Source organism: Oryx dammah, unplaced genomic scaffold (genome assembly GCF_014754425.2).
Source record: "Oryx dammah isolate SB20612 unplaced genomic scaffold, SCBI_Odam_1.1 HiC_scaffold_11077, whole genome shotgun sequence".
In the NCBI taxonomy this organism is placed as follows: Eukaryota; Metazoa; Chordata; class Mammalia; order Artiodactyla; family Bovidae; genus Oryx; species Oryx dammah.
Window position 1 is genome coordinate 6,698,013 of NW_024080471.1, and position 18,569 is coordinate 6,716,581.

Consider the following 18,569-nt stretch of genomic DNA (forward strand, 5'->3'; position numbering starts at 1 on the left):
TCCATTATTCTTGCCTGGAGAATCCCATGGACAGAGGAGCCTGGTGGGCTACAGTCCATAGGGTCACAAAGAGTCGGGCTTTGAAGTCACAAAGTGACTTCACGCACGGTCAGTGAGCCAAAGTCAAAAATACCGTGTGGAAGGCTCAGATCCTCAGGCCCAAATGCTGCACCAACAGAGTTACACAGGAGGCGTGTCTGCCTGCAGCGGTCCACCTCCACATCCAGATGAAGGGGGAACTGGGTTCTGGGCACTGGGTGTGGAGAGTGACCTGAGACAGAGCCCTGGGTTGAAGTTGAGGTCGAAAGCCAGGCTGTATGACCCACTGTGGGGTCAGTCTGTGCACACTTAGCAGAGGTGGGATCCAGGGGCGGAAAGAAAGGAACGCAGGGCTAGCACCCCACTGTGAGCGGGGATGAACCTGAAGAGATGTCTAGGAGTCTGGGCCCCAGGCACAGTCTCCAGCTCATTGGACTACACTGCTTGGAAGGCCTGGGGACTGCTTAGGGGACTCACCTAAACACTGTATGTTACCTTTCTGTCTGAAGCTGACATGGACCTGCGCCCCATCAACCACTGCGAGACTGGCCTTCATGACTGTGACATCCCCCAGCGGGCCCAGTGCAAATTCATGGGCCACGGCTCCTACACCTGCATCTGCCTGCCAGGCTTCTCTGGGGATGGACGAGCCTGCCAAGGTGCGTGGTTGCCCTGACTTTCCTCTCTGTGAGACCTGAAACAATTCCCCAGGTGATGCTTAACATAGGCTAGTTACTCACCCACCTCTGAATTCAAGAGAATTATTCTCTCTAGGAAACAGCAACCCACTCCAGTATTCTTGCCTGGGAAATCCCATGGCCAGAGGACCCTGGCAGGCTATGGTCCATGAGATCACAAACACAACTTAGCAACTAAACAACAACAAATTCTCTCAGCTCTATTGAGTAAACAGGCTGCATTTTGTGTCTCTGGTAGTTTGAACTGTGCATTTTCTTTGGGGAGCTATGTCTTGTTGGAGAAGACACCTGTTCTCCCTGTACTATTTTGTTCTGTGTATGTCACTTGCTTGTTCAGTTCAGTTCAGTTCAGTCGCTCAGTCGTGTCTGACTCTTCGCGACCCCAGGAACCGCAGCACGCCAGGCCTCCCTGTCCATAACCATCTCCCGGAGTTCACTCAGACTCACATCCATCGAGTCGGTGATGCCATCCAGCCATCTCATCCTCGGTCGTCCCCTTCTCCTCCTGCCCCCAATCCCTCCCAGCATCAGAGTCTTTTCCAATGAGTCAACTCTTCGCATGAGGTGGCCAAAGTACTGGAGTTTCAGCTTTAGCATCATTCCTTCCAAAGAAATCCCAGGGCTGATCTTCAGAATGGACTGGTTGGATCTCCTTGCGGTCCAAGGGACTCTCAAGAGTCTTCTCCAACACCACAGTTCAAAAGCATCAATTCTTCGGTGCTCAGCCTTCTTCAGAGCCTAACTCTCACATCCATACATGATCACAGGAAAAACCATAGCCTTGACTTGTATGTCACTTCCTTGTTCAGGCATAATTAAATGCCTGCTGTTTGCTAGGGACTAAGGAGATTGTTTGTCTTTAATGAAAAGACTAACAATGCTTACACACATGTAACTTAAAGTCCAGCCTTTTATTTACTAAGATATATACAGTTGTTCCAGAGAAGGCAATGGCACCCCACTCCAGTGCTCTTGCCTGGAAAATCCCATGGACGGAGGAGCCTGGAAGGCAGCAGTCCATGGGGTCGCTGAGGGTCGGACACGACTGAGCAACTTCACTTTCACTTTTCACTTTCCTGCATTGGAGAAAGAAATGGCAACCCACTCCAGTGTTCTTGCCTGGAGAATCCCAGGGACGGGGGAGCCTAGTGGGCTGCCGTCTATGGGGTCGCACAGAGTCAGACACGACTGAAGCAACTTAGCAACAGCAGCAGCAGCAGCAGCATACAGTTGTTCATCTGGCCTGCTCTAATTTTGTGCTCCCCCAAAAATTAAGCGCCCTTTTTGACTGCAGAGGCAGAGAATAAATGACTCCACAAAATTCTCTCAGATCTCAGATCAGCCTATCGCTGGTGGCCAGCATGTTGTTCAAGATAATTTGAAATAAGATAATTCTGAACAAAGTTTCCTGGTCCTTTGGTTTGCAAAATTACTTAACATTATACCCTAGAGTATTTCTGGAAAGTCCAAACCTTTCTAAGAGATCATGATTTCTGAAATGCTTTCTCTTTGTTACTGAGAATATGAATTTTCTCTGGTCTCTGAGATTTTTCTGTCAATCAGATAATCACCTGTCTCCCAACTCTTAGACATTTTTGAAGCTCTCATTTATAAGAAGGAAATAACAGGAAAAAAAATCCTTTCATTTTTTTCCTTTTGTATGCTTGATTTTTCATGAAAACATCACTGATTCCTCGATTTCTATCTAACTTTGATGTTTTCATGAAACATTGGACTGAAATGAAATGAAACATGAAAACATCAAAGTTAGATAGACATCGAGGAATTGGTGTTTTTATAATTAATGTTTAGTGAGTTCTTAAATCATGGTTCCCAGATCAGAAATTGGGTCCCTAAAAGTGGAGAGCGAGTGGCTTATATTATTGTGTAAACTAGGAATTCTGGAAGAAATCTCACTCTCCTGGGCTTGGTGGCTGTCTTGCAGATGTGAATGAATGCCAGCCAAGCCGATGCCACCCCGATGCTTTCTGCTACAATACGCCAGGGTCCTTTGTGTGCCGCTGCAAATATGGTTACCAAGGAGACGGCTTCCATTGCGTGCCTGGAGGTGAGGTGTTGCGGTGTTTGGAGTAGATAGATCATTGCTGTCTATATCCACGAGTACTGAGTCCATAGCTCTGGGAGAGAAGACAAGGTGGGTATGTGGGAGGCTCGTGGAGAGCTGAGGTGGGTGATCAGAGCGCAGCTGTGCTATTGAGCAGTACAGTTGTGTAGTGCACAATGCCAAGGGTACCACACCTAGATCAGAAGAGTAGGGACTGATCTGTATTAGTCAGGGTTCTCCAGAGAAGTAGATCTAGTGAATGTGTGTGTGTGTCGAGAGAGAGAGAAATGTATTTATTTACATATAAAGAGATTTATTAGGAGTTGACCCCCACACAGTTATAGAGGTCTGTTAGTTGCCAGGACTGCACTCAGCAGGCTGAAGACCCAGGAATAGCCAGTGTTTCCGTTCAAGTCCAAAGGCAACAAAGAGCTTGTGCTCCATTCAAGGTCATCAAGAAGGGAGAATTCTTTTTACTTGGGGAAGGGTCCACATTTGTGTTCAATTCTGGCCTTCAACTGATTGGATGAGGCCCACCCACGTAAGGGAGGGCTATCTGCTTTACCTAGTTTATGGCGGGAAAGGTTCGTCTCAGGCAAAAACGCCCTCACAGAAACCACTCAGAATAATGTTTGACCAAATATCTGGGCACTCTGTGGCCCAATCGAGTTGACACCTAGAATTAACCATTGCAGGTTCTGAAGAGTCATGGGGAACAGAGCTGGGGTGGGGGTGAGGAAGGTGAAGGCCCACTAGTTATGGGAAGAGGCAGACTGAGGACTCTTCAGAATTGTCTGTATTACCTATTATACCTGGACTGTGCAGCTTCTAAAGTTGCCTACTGACCTGAGACTTCTGTGATAATCTCGGTAGACCATAAGGACAATGATGGCCCTAGTTCTGTATCTGGAATGATCCTGGATCTCAGCAAACACTTTTGAATGAATACATATCATTGGCTGTGTTTTGTATGGTGCCTACTGTGTGCTGGGTACTTTATCTACCGTTTCATGTAATGTTCATCTCTTTGAAGCAAGTAGTATTACTATTTCTATTTATATAAAGGACGCTAAAACATAAAGAAATAAAAGCACAATCGAGATCCCAGAGGTCGTGAGTGCTAGAACTAAGACTCAAACTAAGACTAAACTCTGCCCAGTGGATTCTAACTTGAATTCAGTTCCCCAAACCACATGGTAACCTGTCATGAGATTAAGGATGCATTTGATGCCTCTGACTGGAGTTAACCAGTTGTGTTGGTATTTACTTTAATTGTTGCTACTGTTGTTGGTCAAGTATATTTATCAGTGTTTCAATAAGAAATACATGGAACTTTCCATATAACCACTTCTTTGAGTGATTAAGAACTATTTCAATGTCTGTCTCCTCCATTAGCCTTGAATACCTTGCGCATAGGTGCCTATGCATTTTATTTTCATGTTTCCAGTGTCCAGCAGAATTACGCGGTCCATGGTGGGGCTCATAGTTCTTTATAGTTATCAAGGAAATAAATGACTGCATTAGTTTCCATTCCTACTGTGGTATATACAAGTATTTATTTATTCATACTCTTAGCAAGACTGGTGTGACTGGTTTTTAGAAGAGTTGAGGATCTAAAATGAGAAGAATATTAAATTAAGTTGAAATTTTGATGCATAATACTACATATTGCTGGTCTAAATTGTTTTCTTCTGCTTAGGACAGAGGTCGGTGCTGGGGTGCAGCCCCAGTGGATCCAGGGTGATTCGAAGCGGGGATGGAGTTGGCGAGGAAAAAGTTATTTATTTAGAAATATAAGATTAAGAAAAAATAGTATAGTAGAAAAATTAGTGGAGAAAAGATGCTGAATAACTTGGTTTACGTGGAAAGCTAATAAAACCTCGGGTCAAGAGGTTTGCACCATCTACATTAAGCCACCGGTGCCCGTTTGAATAGCGGAGGGTGCCCCCCTTGGACTCCCTCCCGCGTGGATCTTAGAAGCCAGGGCAAGTAAGTAGACATGGCAAGCCTCCATGCCCCAGATGGGAATTCAGCCTGAAAAGGAGAGGGAGGGAGAGGAAGAAAGAGAGTGAGAGATTTGATACAGGGGAAACCAGCCTTTCCAGTGACTGGCCCCTCCTCTATTGTCCAGAAAAGCCTTTTATACTTTTGATTGTACATAGAGATCAATGGGTAATACAAAATTATGCAGCGTCAGCAGCCCTGACTCTTATCGAGAGCAGCCTTTCTCTCTGCATACCTAGTTGTATACACAAGTCTTAGGTGATTTACATCATCTGGCCAGAAGGCCAATTAACATTTTACGGCCCTTTTCTGATAAGGGTCTGTCAATCAGAGAACTTATTTGTGTTGTTCTTCCCAAAGTCTGGTGCTACTCTCAGAAAGCACTAAATAAAGTTACATTCTTACATAGCAAGGACACAACAATTTATAACAATGAAAGAAGTACAGTGATTTATAACAAAGAGAAAAGTAATTAACTCAAAAGTCTAGTGTTGCTAACATCAAAACTACTATATTCCTTTTTCTATATCCCAATTACATCGATTAATATCCTCCCAGGTGCCTAAAAGATAAAGAATATGGAGGCCTGGCAGCAGTCACTGACTCAACAGTGAGACCCATCACCAATATAATTTTTAGCTCTTTAAAAAAGGCTCTGTATCTTTAAGATGCTTTAAGTTTCATGCCTCTCGCAGTTGGGGGGCTGTAAACAATTCACAAGTTGTAAAAGTCCGGGCAGAATGGTCAGGTAAGTTAGAAAGCTATCAGAGGGGTTTAAGCCGAGACATTCTTTTCATATGCAGGAGACTGTTAACTGGAGCCCTAAGTTAATTACTTTTAGAGGAAGGTGATCGGGGATGGCCCCCTGTTATGTCAGAAGAGTGGAAAGCACAGTACAGTAAGGCAGGCAGACTCTGGTTTGTGGGGGTAGATGCTCAGGCAGAGGACCCTTTGAGACCTGACTTGCCTTGCCCGTCAGGTCTCTCCGCATGACCTTATCATGGGTGGGATCTCCCGTGCTGGCTCCCGGCAGGTCAGTAAACTATGACTCGCAGGTCAGATCTGGCCCACTGCCTGTGTTTTTGCAAATAAAGTTTTATTGGAACACTCAGGCTCTTTAGTTTATCAGTAGTCTACAACTGCTTTCATTCCACAAAGCCAGAGGTCAGTATTTGTGGCAGAGCCTTCAAGGCCTGCAAAGCCTGAAATATTCACTACCTGGCTCTTGACAGAAAAAATTTACCAATCCCCAGCCTAGATGAACCCAGGCAGCATCAACCTTTTGTGCCTGAAATTAATTAAGACATTCCAGCAACTATTAAAAATGACTAAGTCATTATTTCCTTAGGCTTCTTTCACATCTTTCCAGTTCAAAAGGAAGCAGATGTTTCATTTTTTTATTTTTATTTTTTTAACCCAACTCCTTGCCCCCCTTGGCTCTGTTGACTACATAGAAACAAATCCAGACCTGTAGCCTGGGTTACAAAAGCAGGACAAGGATAAAACCAATCAGAGTTCTTTGCTAGGATTATTTTGGTATTTAGTCCTGTTTTCTTAAGAAATTCATCATCTATTTATATGCTCGAGAGAGAATGTACTTTAGAAATATACATGTCTCCATCAAGTATTGTTTATAAGAGAAAAAAAAATCTAAGAGACTACTAACAGGAGAAATGGACAAATGAGTTTGGGTACAATTCATACCATGAAATAATATATAGCAGTAGTTGAAATGAGTGAACTAAAGGGAATTCCCTAGTGGTCCAGGGGTTAGGACTGTGCACTTTGACTGCCATGGACCTGGGTTCAGTCCCTGGTCAGGGAACTAGGATCCCACAAGCCATACAGTGTGGCCCCCAAAATTAATTAATTAAATGAATGAACTAGAGTTAATGAATAAATCTCAACAGTCTATTGGGCAAAATATCTAGTCATACAAAGCTCTCACTTTTTGAGATGGCCCACACTCTGTGTCTCTTTCTCTCGATAAATTTACTTCTTACCTGTTAAAAAAGTAGTCACAAAAGAATATAGGCAGTGTGTCACATTTATATAAAATATAAGTCTATATGAAAAGAAACCCTTATATGTATATACATATACATATACAATAAAATGATAAACTGCACACATGAGAATGGGAAACCAAAACTTCAGGATAAAGGTTACCTTCTATGATAGGAGAGGAAATTGGGGTTAGGGAGCCTTGCTGCATTTGCATTTCTAATGTATTTCCATTTGGAATAGGAACACTGAGGTTTTCATCATTTTTTTTTTTATATGACTACCTAATGAAATATTGACAAAAAAATTAAGTATAGTATCATTCAAACTCCTATTGCCAAACATAATGAAGTGTAGGGATTAGACATTCAGCATTTTTTGATACCTACTCTATACAGAGGGGGTTGATTTTTAAATAAAAAACTAGCTTTAGAGGTTAGTCAGTTAAGGTCATGGCTATTGCAGTATCAACCAACGAGAAGCAAAACAGAAAAAAATGATGACTTGTTCTCTGCTGTCCTTCTGCACTCTTTGCCCAAAATGCGTGTGTGGATTGTGAAATCAGCTTAGTAGGTTGTTATTACCATTTTCATTTAAATGGAATGGAATGAAATAGAAACCAATAATCAAGAAAACAGAGTATGCAGAGTATGTACAGTAGGAATGTCTTGTCTCATGAAATGGTAGTTGTATATCCTTGTCTAGTGCATGACTGAGTTGTGTGCACATGTGTATATGTGTAAGTGTGTGTATGTGTATATGTCCTGAATTGCAGAGTGGAATGCATTTCTATGGATCATGGTCAGGAAGTTTGAAGACTGCCATATTAGTTATCTATTTCTCTGAAACAAATTATCCCCTAGAGTTAGCACCTTAAAATAGTAAATGTATATTACCTTACAGTTTCTGTGGGTCAAGGATTTAGGAGTATAGCTTGTTTTTCTATCTGTAGTTCCCTCTGCCATCCCTTTCTTATCCTTCATCTATTGAAGGACGTCCTGTCGTTCTCTTTGTCCTCAGTTTGAGAAAAGTCACCCCAGACTCCCTACTGTTCCCTGGATTAGTATATCCTCAAGCAAATAGATGAGTAAAGAGAGGAAAGAATAAAGATAAGTAAAGAGAGTAGATGAGTAAAGACTAAGGAGAATCTTGCCTCAGTTGTCATTTTATCAACCAGCAGCCAGGACGGGATATGTGTCTTTACCATCCCACCCCTACCTCACCCATAGTGGGACCCTCCCCACGTGGGCCTGGAGGGGCCGCTGTGGGCCAGGCTGAGAAGCCATTCCCAGGAACACAGTGATATCATAAAGCACAGCCTCCATAAACACACTTGAAGTTCTCCCCCAACTGTTGAGGTCTCCCCCAACTGTTACGTAAGTTCAAGATATAGCGCTTCACAGCTCCACTGGAAATTCTAGATCACTGGAGATTTCGTATATTGGCTCACACAGTCCTGTCAGCCACAGAAAAGAGAGGTACCCCATTCCCTTAAAAGTTCAGTTTTGTTGACAGTATACAGAACACCAGGCGTGTTTTCTGGTTGGAAAGGCAACACCAAATATAGATGTTGACGGAAGGAAATAAGTCTGTGGGCCACAGATAATTCCAGTGAGTGTGTTAAGCTAGTGTGTGTGTGTGTGTGTGTGTGTGTGAGAGAGAGAGAGAGAGAGAGACCACGGGCAGGCCGTCCTGGGCACTGAGCATGTGTGTGCAGAGGGCCCAGGGTTGGGCTGGGGATCCAGAGACCTGGATTCTAGCTTGAGCTAAAGCATTTGCTAGTGCTGTGGCCTGGGGGAGCCAGTCCAAACTTCAATTCTCTCATTTGACGTAAAAGCCATAGTTGCCTGTTGCACAGGATTATAGTGAGAATTAAGTGAACCCTGTGTGAACAGAGACAGCTGGTACAGAAACTAAAACCCTGTACAAATGTAAGATACTGGGGACATAAGCAAGCCCTACACCTAAGAGTGAGCAAGACCAACATTTTTATTATCAACCGGATGGCTTATTTTGTATCTTTGTCTGGCTCTTCCTACATCAAATACTTTTTGTTTGTTTTTCTTTTTTTAGCTGAGGTATACTGAAGGACAGGGAAGCCTGGTGTGCTGCAGTCCATGGGGTCACAAAGAGCTGGACACAACTGAGTGAATGAACAAAAATTCTTGATTTACAGTGTTGTGCTAATCTCTGCTACAGTGAGGTGGCACAGTTACACACATATGGACATTCTTTTTTTTTTTTTTAATATTCTTTACCATTCTGGTTTATCACAGAATATTGAATATAGCTCACTATGCTGTTTTTGGTTTCTCTATTAGCCTCTGGGACAAAAGAGCAGACCCAGTTGCCCCTCACCAGGCTCAACACACAGTTTTCTGGCAGGCTTACTGCTTCTAATCAAGGGGGCAGCCACATCCAGCAGGCTGACGTGAGAACTGGCACTGCAAAGGCACTTGAAACATTCACTGGCAGCACACACCGAATGCCGCTGCGAAGGCCTGGTGAAGATACTGTCACAGATGAACACTGGAGTGCAGGACTTAAAATTCCAGCCGTGCACATTGTCTCAACACATTCCACTCTTGTCTCGTATAATACCAGGGGATTAGTCCTGACATCACTGGTTGACCAGCATTGCTGACAAGAGCAGAAGTGGTGGAACTGAGGAACAAAAACATTTTTCAGATGTAAAATTCTATGAAATATGTAATATATTATTATCTGTTCTATTATTACTATATATATAATATTAACACGGTAATATATTAATACATGAGTATTTATATGAGGTTTCTCCCTAATGTAACTAGCAATGTCCTAGAGCCAGGGTTGAAAGCTACATCCCCCACAGGCCAAATGTGGCCCACCATTTGTGTCTGTTAATAAAGTTTTACTGAAACACACATTCATTTATGTATTAAACTTGGATGCTTTTATGCCACATCCATAGAATTGAACTGTGACAGAGATCATATGCCCCACAAAACCCAAATATTTACTCTCTGATCCTTAGCAGAAAAAGTCAGTAGAGCCCTGCCCTGGATTGTATAGCCACAGTCTTCCAATAAAGATTAAAATAAAAAAGGACTCCACCACACCTTTGCTCTCCATGCCCTACAGAGAGGATATTTCGGGAATTCCCTGATGGTCCAATGGCTAGGACTCCATAGTCTCACTGCCAAGGACTCGGGTTTGATCCCTGGTTGGGGAACTAAGATTCTGCAAGCCATGTGGTGCAGCCAAGAAAAAAAAAGGAAAGGATGTCTTATGTGTATCTTTTGTGTCACAGGCTCTCCTGTCAAGCAATGACTCACTAGATTGTCGCTCTGTGTTTGCTTGTTCCCTTCCCTCCAGACTATGAGCTCCTTGAGGGCAGGACCTGGGAGTTAGTCCCATGTGCATCCTTACTCCAGCTCAGGAAGTGCTTCCCAAGTCAAGGCTAAGGGGATGCAGTCACTCACTGTCTTCTCAAGAGCCTAAAATCTGCTCAGGGAGACAGACAGGGAACAGCCTCTGAGTCTCAGCATCAGAGTGACGAGAATCCAGAGCATCCTGGGAACTCTTGGAGGGCCTGAGAAGCCTCCCTGGAGGGAGCAGATGGCTGAGCTGATTCTGAAAGGATTCACCGAGGAGGAGGAGGGGGAGTCACACGATAAATGAATGAATAGAAGAATGAGGGAATGGAAAGGCCTGCCAAAGAAGGGCAGCTGACGTGGTCCAGTTTGGCCGAAGTGTGGCCCTCAGCTGTGTCTGGGCACCTCTGTATGGAGGACGTGCACAGGCCATGGCGATGCTGGCCTGTCTGCATCTGTCTGATGCTGTCGTGGCTAAGCTCTAGTCAGTGCGGAAGCGGCTTTTGTTGTAGTTGTTCAGTTGCTTAGTCGTGTCTGACTCTTTGTGACCCCATGTACTGCAGCACACCAGGCTCCTCTGTCCTTCACTGTCTCCTGGAGTTTGCTAAAATTCATGTCCACTGAGTCAGTGATGCCATCCAGCCATCTCATTCTCTGGTGCCCCCTTCTCCTTTTGCCTTCAGTCTTTCCCAGCATCAGGGTCTTTTCCAGTGAGTCTGCTTTTAGCATCAAGGGGCTAAAGTTTTGGAGCTTCAGCTTCAACATCAGTCCTTCCAATGAATATTCAGGTTGATTTCCTTTAGGATTGGCTGGTTTGATCTCCTTGCTGTCCAGGGTATTCTCAAGAGTCTTCTCCAACACCACAGTTCAAAATCATCAATTCTTTGGCACTCAGCCTTCTTTATGGTCCAACTCTGATATTCTTACATGACTACTGGAAAAACTATAGCTTTGACTATATGGATCTTTATTGGCAAAGTGATGTCTCTGCTTTTTAATATGCTCTCTGGGTTTGTCATAGCTTTCCTTCCAAGGAGCAAGCATCTTTTAATTTCATGGCTGCAGTCACCATCCACAGTGATTTTGGAGCTCCCCAAAATAAAATCTATCACTGCTTCCACTTTTTCCCCTTCTATGCCGTGAAGTGATGGGGGTGGTGCATACTTGAGAATTGTTTACTATAGAATATAGCATCTCATCAGCAATTCCACACAGATGGAATGGTATTTCCCAGCCTCGGGATACGAGTTGCATAGTTGAAAGGCCATATTTCATGCCAAACACTAGCCCATAATTAAAAGGAAACACACATACGCTGGTAAATGTGCCCTATGGTCACCCATATCTTTGACTTGGACTCAGTGTGGGTAATCAAGAAGCTGGTGATGACAAAAAGAACACATTTAAGAAAAATTTAAAGTTTCTTAAAACAAATGTCTGTGCTGTCCATAAAGCGATGAATAGTAAACAAAATGTGGTGTAGAGAGGCAGTAGAATATTATTCAGCTATGAATAAAGAACTAAGTACTGTTACATGACCACAATGTGGATGAACCTTGAAAACAGCCTGCTGAGTGAAAGCCGCCAGACACAAAAGGTCACATATTGTAAGATTCCATTTATGAGAACGAACCAAAATAGGTAAATCCATAGAGACAGAAGCAGACTTGTGGTTGCCAGGGGCTGGGAGGAAGGAGGAAGTGGAGACAACTATTTAATAGGTCTGGGATTTCCTTTTGGGTTAAGGAAAATGTGTTGCTACTACTAGGGGGAGGTGGGGGTCACTCAGCATTGTGACTGCACTAAATACCCCTGAATTGTTCAACGTAAAATGGTTGATTATATATTATGTCCATTTTGCCTCCGTTTTTCAAAACTGAAAAAAAATGGCCTAGAAAGGAAAAGAAAATGTAGGCGTGCTCTTCTTGACCGTTAAGTCCACTAGTTAATAATGATGTTTAAAATTTTTAATTAATATAACATCTGGGATTAACATAAAGACACTTCTATATATAAGATACTCAACAAGGTCCTACCGTAGAGCACAAGGAACTCCACTCAATACACTGTGATAACTTATATGGGAAAAGGATCTGAAAAAGAATGCACATATGTATATGTATAACGGAATCACTTAGCTGTATGCCTGAAACTAACACAACATGGTAAATCAACTATACTCCAATATAAAGTAAAAATTAAAAAAAAATTTTAAAATAAGCTCTAAGGATATATTGCACAACATAGGGAATATAGGGCTTTCGAGGTGGCTCAGTGGTAAAGAATCTGCCTGCCAAGAAGGATACTCAAGTTTGATCCCTGGGTCAGGAAGATCCCCTGGAGGAGGAAATGGCAACCCACTCCAGTATTCTTGCCTGGGAAACCCCATGGACAGAGGACCCTGTCCGGCTACAGTCCATGGTGTCGCAAAGAGTCAGACACAACTGAGCGACTGAACGACAATAGCAACAACATAGAGAATAAAATCAGTATTTTATAATAAGTTTAAAAGGAGTATAAATCTATAAAAATTTTGAATCTTTGTCATGTACCTGAAACTAATAGAATACTGTAAGTCAACATCCTTCCATAAAGGTGAACAAACAAATTTTTTTAATTAATAATACAAAACGGGGCAATGACCAGGCAGCTCCCCAGGTTCCGAGCTGGGTGTGGGGGCTTGAACTGACGACCCTCTTTTTGCCCCTCTCTCTAACAGGAGTGGAGAAAACCCGGTGCCAGCTGGAGCGGGAGCGCATCGTTGGGACGGCGGACTCCCCGCGGCCCCAGCCCCCTGGGCTGTTCGTCCCCGAATGTGATGAGCAGGGACACTACATGCCCACCCAGTGCCACAGCAGCACTGGCTACTGCTGGTGTGTGGACCGTGACGGCCAAGAGGTGGAGGGGACCAGGACTGGGTCTGGGATGAGGCCACCATGTAAGTCGGAGAGCCACGCTGGAGATGGGATGTCCAGGCATCCGCGAGCATTGCTGGGGACCCTTGCCTGGGGCACAGTTGGCGCTTTCTGCCTGCCCTGAATCCTGACCTGCTCTACTGACTTGAAGCCTGTCCCCTCCCTTCCTCTTTCCCCTCTGCAGCCCCCTTTTCCATCTCCCCATAACTCACACCCCTCTTCACCCTCTCTCTCCCCACTTACCCTCTCCCTCCTCTCACCCTTTTCTTTTCCTTTTTGGTGCAAACCTGTCTTGTGCAAATGATGGGCAGGGCCTGCTGGATAAGATTGCAGTTGATAGCAGAAAGTGTGTGTGTGTGTGCTTGGGGCTCCTCTGGGTAAACCCTGCGCTGGGCAGCCTGGCCTTTCAGTGGCTCTGTGCTGGGGTGTAGCAGGAATGGGAGAGACCAACCAGAGCCCCTCCTCAGCATCCTGTTACTCAGGCATGGAACTCTTATGTCACACCAGCCTCCTGCAAGGTTGTGCCTGGACCTTTAGGTACTTGGTCCATTTGTAATGATGCCAGGAACCAACAGCCACAAAGGTTTCTGCCAGCTGGCTCTGAGACAGTCGTGCTGGTAGGAAGGCGCCAAGTTGGGACTGGGGCCAGGCTGTGTGGCACTGGACAGACACTTGCCTGAGTCTTGGCGTCCTTGGCTTCAACATCTCACTTGAGCAAAATAATCTCTAGGATGCTTCTTGGCTCTAAAATTCAGTCCCAGATGGAGAAAATGCTAATTGTCACAAATTACCAAAATCGAATATAATCATTCTTGACATCTCCATTCACCAGATAGCCAATAATAAGTTGATCCCCTACCAGATAGTTTCCCAGAGCTGCTAAGAGGCTGCTAAGAAGGGATCACTCACAAACTTCATTATCCCACCCAGCCAGCATTAACCTGGTGTATCCCCCATGGTCTTGCGGGCATCTACAGAGGGAAAGGCCCCAGTGTGGGCCCTAGAACCTGGTGGAGGGAAACAGAGGCAGGGTAGGGAAAGGAACCCTGAGAGAGAGGCAGACTAAGGACCACAGTGTCCCTGACTTGGGGGTGTCGTGGGTTGGCCAGGGAAGGCTTTGCAGGCAATACCGCCTGACCCAAGGTTTTGACAGGACCAGAGTCACCTGCACTGGGGAAGTGGCGTTGAGGAGATCTGTGCTCCAGGTAGCAGGAGCAGGTTGAGGGGCAGGAAGGAAGCCATCAGGAGTTTGTGTCCCATGCCGGGGGAGCAGAGTGGAAGTGAAGACATCAGAGGCTCTGCGCAGGGATCTGCCTTGATCCTGAGAGCAGGGCGGGGAGCCCAGGAAGGGTTTTGAGCAGGTGCTGATGTGACCAGGTTTCAGTTTTAGAAGAGCTGAGAGGAAGGAATGAGACCATGGCCATGGAGAGGCAGGGGCTGCTGCAGTATTTACAGTTAATCCAGGTGAGAAATGGTGAGGGTTGCCCTGCAGGCAGTGTGTTTGGAGGGATAAATTCTAGAGATTTAAAGAGATCCACCAGATTGGTTTATGTCACTGAGTGGGTATAACAGGCAAGATGGACCGGAGAAAAGAACTGAAAATGAGCTTGGCCATGAGCTGGTTCTGCCCTCTCACTGCGGAGGTCCATAATGTGTCCACGTGGTGAGTGGCCAGACCAGGTCGGGGACCCAGGTTCCCCGACACGCACTGTGTGTTCCTTACCATCAGCCAGGGTGCATGTCCCCTCCTGGGAGGTTCTCCCATCAGGTGAGCCAGAGCTTTGCTGGACATGCAGGTCAGCAGGTAGGAGGCAAGGCTGCCTCTAAGGGAGGATGAGCCTCCCCTCTCGTTTTGTCCTGGAAAGTCCCGAAGGACTGTGTTCCTGCTTGTGGGGCCTGAGACCCTCCTGCCCCCATGGGATGGGGTGAGCGGGGCAAGTCCACTCTTGATGGACTTGCCTAGACTTTCAAGTCCACTGGGCATGAAAATACTCACCAGCTTCCCATGGGGGTGCAAGTTCCCTGTGGCCAGGATTTCGGGGGTTTTGCTGTTTCTTTGTTTTGGATTGCCGCTACAGCCTGGATGCCCAGCATCCAGAGCAGGGCACCCACAGCCAGGTTAGTTCCATTAAGGGGGAGGCTGAGCCATTTTTTCCACTTGACGTTTAATGTTACACTCAAGCCCTGTGTCATCTTCATCACAAATGCCCTTTGATTGGCTGTGGTCTTTCTGCTCCTTGTGCTCTCAGACATTAATAGGCACATGTGGTTGTGCAGTTTGTGGTGCTGAGAAGGTGACGTGACCAGGGTGTGTGGGTGCATGTGTGTGAGTCTGTGCATGTGCCGGCACACGTGTGTTTGTGCATTCCTGCTGCATACGGGCCTTGCTCAATGCCATCTCCTGCCACCCAGGTCTGAGTACGGTGGCTCCTCCAGTTCACTTTGGACCCCCGGTCCTTACCGCTGTGATCCCCCCGCCTCCCGGGACCCATCTACTCTTCGCCCAGACAGGGAAGATAGAGCGCCTTCCCCTGGAGGGAAGCACCATGACCAAGTCGGAAGCCAAGACACTGCTTCACGCCCCGGTGAGTGTTGGCTGATGGCACTTCAATGACAGTTTCTGCTTCCATGACCTGGAGCAACAAGCAGGGTGTGGTCAGACCAGGGACTGGCGCTAGATCCCTGGACCCAGGGCCTCTTCATTCTGTGTAACCCTGGGTGTCCATCTCTAAATAAGACCACTTTATTCCTAAGTCCCCTCCCCTCCCCCCAGGAGATTCAAGGGTGGGAACAGAAACGGAATGCCTGCTAGAGACCACTTTGGAATCTGACCCCTAGTCGGGGCATCACCCGCGCTTACTATATCTTGTCTGCGAGCGTCTGTCAGGTTTGATCTCACCATCCCTGCTAAATTCACAAAATGACTCATCTTTTGGAAGCCACTCAACTCAAGATCCTCATGTCTGGCAGGAGGCAGAGGAGGCAGTAACCAGAGCTTTTCAAAGCTTCAAGGATGTGTTTTGTGAGCTAGGGAATTTTTGTCTGTTAGAGGTCGGACACTTCTGAGAAGCTGTTGTTTTATCTGGGATCCTGACCTTCTGCCAGGAAACCAAACTTAAGACCTGGTGGAGGCTTCCGATTGTGGACTTCAGGGGTGCCAGGACACTGGTGGGCCATCAGGGTCCTCTAAGGAGGGGAGAAGTAGCAGCGAGTGGTCCATCGGGCCTTGGAAATGGAAGTCCAGCAGAAATCCTCATCACCCCTCAGTGCTGGTTGCAGAGCCTTCTTGAAAATTCTGGATAGAAATGTTGCTTTCTTCTCATCTTCCTTCCCCACTCCTCTGTCTCCGCTGCCTGCCCTATTTTCTCTTCCTGCATCAATCTCCACATCACAGATGCCACGCACGGCCACACCCACTCTTCTTTTTGACCAAGGTCAAAAAAAGTCTGCAAAATAAAAATGCTTCTTTTTTAAAATTTTATTTTATTGAAGTATAGTTGATTTACAATGTTGTGTTAATTTCTGCTGTACAGCAAAGTGACTCAGTTATATACACACACACATATATACATGCTTTTTCACACTCTTTTCCATTATGGTTTTTCACAGGATATTGAATGTAGTTCCCTATGCTATACAGTAGGACCTTGTTGTTTATCCATTCTCTACACAATAGTTTGCATCTGCTAATCCCAAACTCCCGTTCCTGCCCCTTCACACGCCACTGCCCTGGCGACCACAAGTCTGCTCTCTGTCTGGGTGTGTTTCTGTTTCATAGATAAGCTCACTTGTGTCATATTTTAGATTCCACATGTGAGTGATGTCGTATGGTATTTGTCTTTCTCTTTCTGGCTTACTAACTTACTAGAGATCTTTAGGTCCATCCATGGTAAAAAAAAAAAAAAAAAAATGCTTTTTAAAAGCCTCTTGCAAAGCAGCCTTGATTGTTCTTCCCCAGCACAAAGCCCTCTGATGGATTCCCCTTTCACCCAGAGGGGGAAAAAAAAAAAAATCAGTTATTTTCATGGCCTTTGGCTACCTGTCCCAACCCCATTTCCTACCCCTGCCCCCTCACTCACTGGCTGCAGCCCTCTGGCCTTCTAGCTGATCCTCAGCTCACCACACACGCTTGCACCTCAGGGCATTTGCATTTGCTGTCCCCTGCTACAGTTTTCTCACTCTAGACCCTTGCACGGCTCACGTGCACATTGCACGGTTGCCGTGTACATAGACACGGCCACATGTACCTTCCACAAATTTCTGCTGCACGTCACCTCTGGGAGAAGCCTGTCCTGGCTGCCCTGTTCAGACTGCAGCCTCCAGTCACCCTTCTCTGTCTTTTAGCAAACACTCAGCACTACTCAGTACATTGTATATCAGGTTACATGTCCTTTATCTCATGTATCTCTTCCCACCAAGAATGGATGGACCTAATGTCTGTCATATAGAGTGAAATAAATCAGAGAAAAACAAGTATCATAAACTAAAGCATGTGTGTGGAATCTAGAAAAATGGTACAGATGAACCTATTTGCAACACAGGAATAGACACAGACATGGGGAACGGATGAGTGGATGGGGTGGGGGTGGGGGGATGGCAGGTAAGATGATCTGGGAGATTGGGATTGACATGTGCGCTCCCATGTGTAAAACAGAGAGCTAATGGGAACCTGCTGTCTTGCACAGCGAGCTCAGCTCAGTGCTGTGATGACCTAGAGGGGATGGGTAGCGGGGAGGTCCAAGAGAGAGGAGATAGCTGTATACATACGGCTGATTCACTTTGTTGTGCAGCAGAAACTAACACAGCATTGTAAAGCAACTATACCCCAATTAAAAGAATATAAGCACACCAAGACCAGAAATTGTCCATCTGTTTCATGGAGGTATTTGTTTCACAATGGTGTTTCCAGACCCCAAACAGTGTTTGGCACTTGAGAAGTATTTACTGAAGGAATGCCTAAGTGATCTTTATGATGTCCTGTTGCCTCACTGAAGCACAGATCCTTCAAGGGGCAATCATAGTTCTTTTCTTGTATCCACCAGCACACACTCCCAGGTAGTAGGAGTCGGGAAAGCCATTCCCCCAACACCCGGGGGGAGGCTTAAATGTCAAATGAGGCTGTGAGAAGCAGGAAGCTGAGATGTGATCTGTGGAGGGGAAGGTGCTGAAACAATATTCACTGTGTCTTTCCTATCTATTATCTATCTATCTGTCATTTATCCATTTATGGATACATCTATCTAGCTATCTGTTTTTACCATCTAGGTATTTTAGTTTAACTGTACCTAATGCCTCCGTTCAATGGCATTAAATACCACCGTTATCACCATCCGTTGTCCCAAACTGAAACTCTGGATCCCTTCACTAATGACTCACTCCTCCTCCTCCAGTCTTCTGCAACTTCATTCTTTCTATCTCTATGAATTAGCCTGTTCTAGGGAAACTCCTCTAAGTGGAATCATGCAGTGCTTGCTCTCTTGTAACTGGC

General features: G+C 45.4%; 1 protein-coding gene across 2 annotated transcripts in view; it reads left to right on the forward strand.

The window, feature by feature from the left end:
• The window catches only part of LOC120860490 (nidogen-1), a 98,686-nt gene that overhangs the window by 65,109 nt on the left and 15,008 nt on the right, over positions 1-18,569 (forward strand). For both annotated transcript variants that reach the window (XM_040236307.1, XM_040236308.1), the window contains exons 11-14: positions 549-698; positions 2,683-2,805; positions 12,886-13,104; positions 15,494-15,666. In XM_040236307.1, the coding sequence (XP_040092241.1) occupies positions 549-698; positions 2,683-2,805; positions 12,886-13,104; positions 15,494-15,666 (665 nt within the window). The remainder of the gene's footprint in view (positions 1-548; positions 699-2,682; positions 2,806-12,885; positions 13,105-15,493; positions 15,667-18,569) is intronic.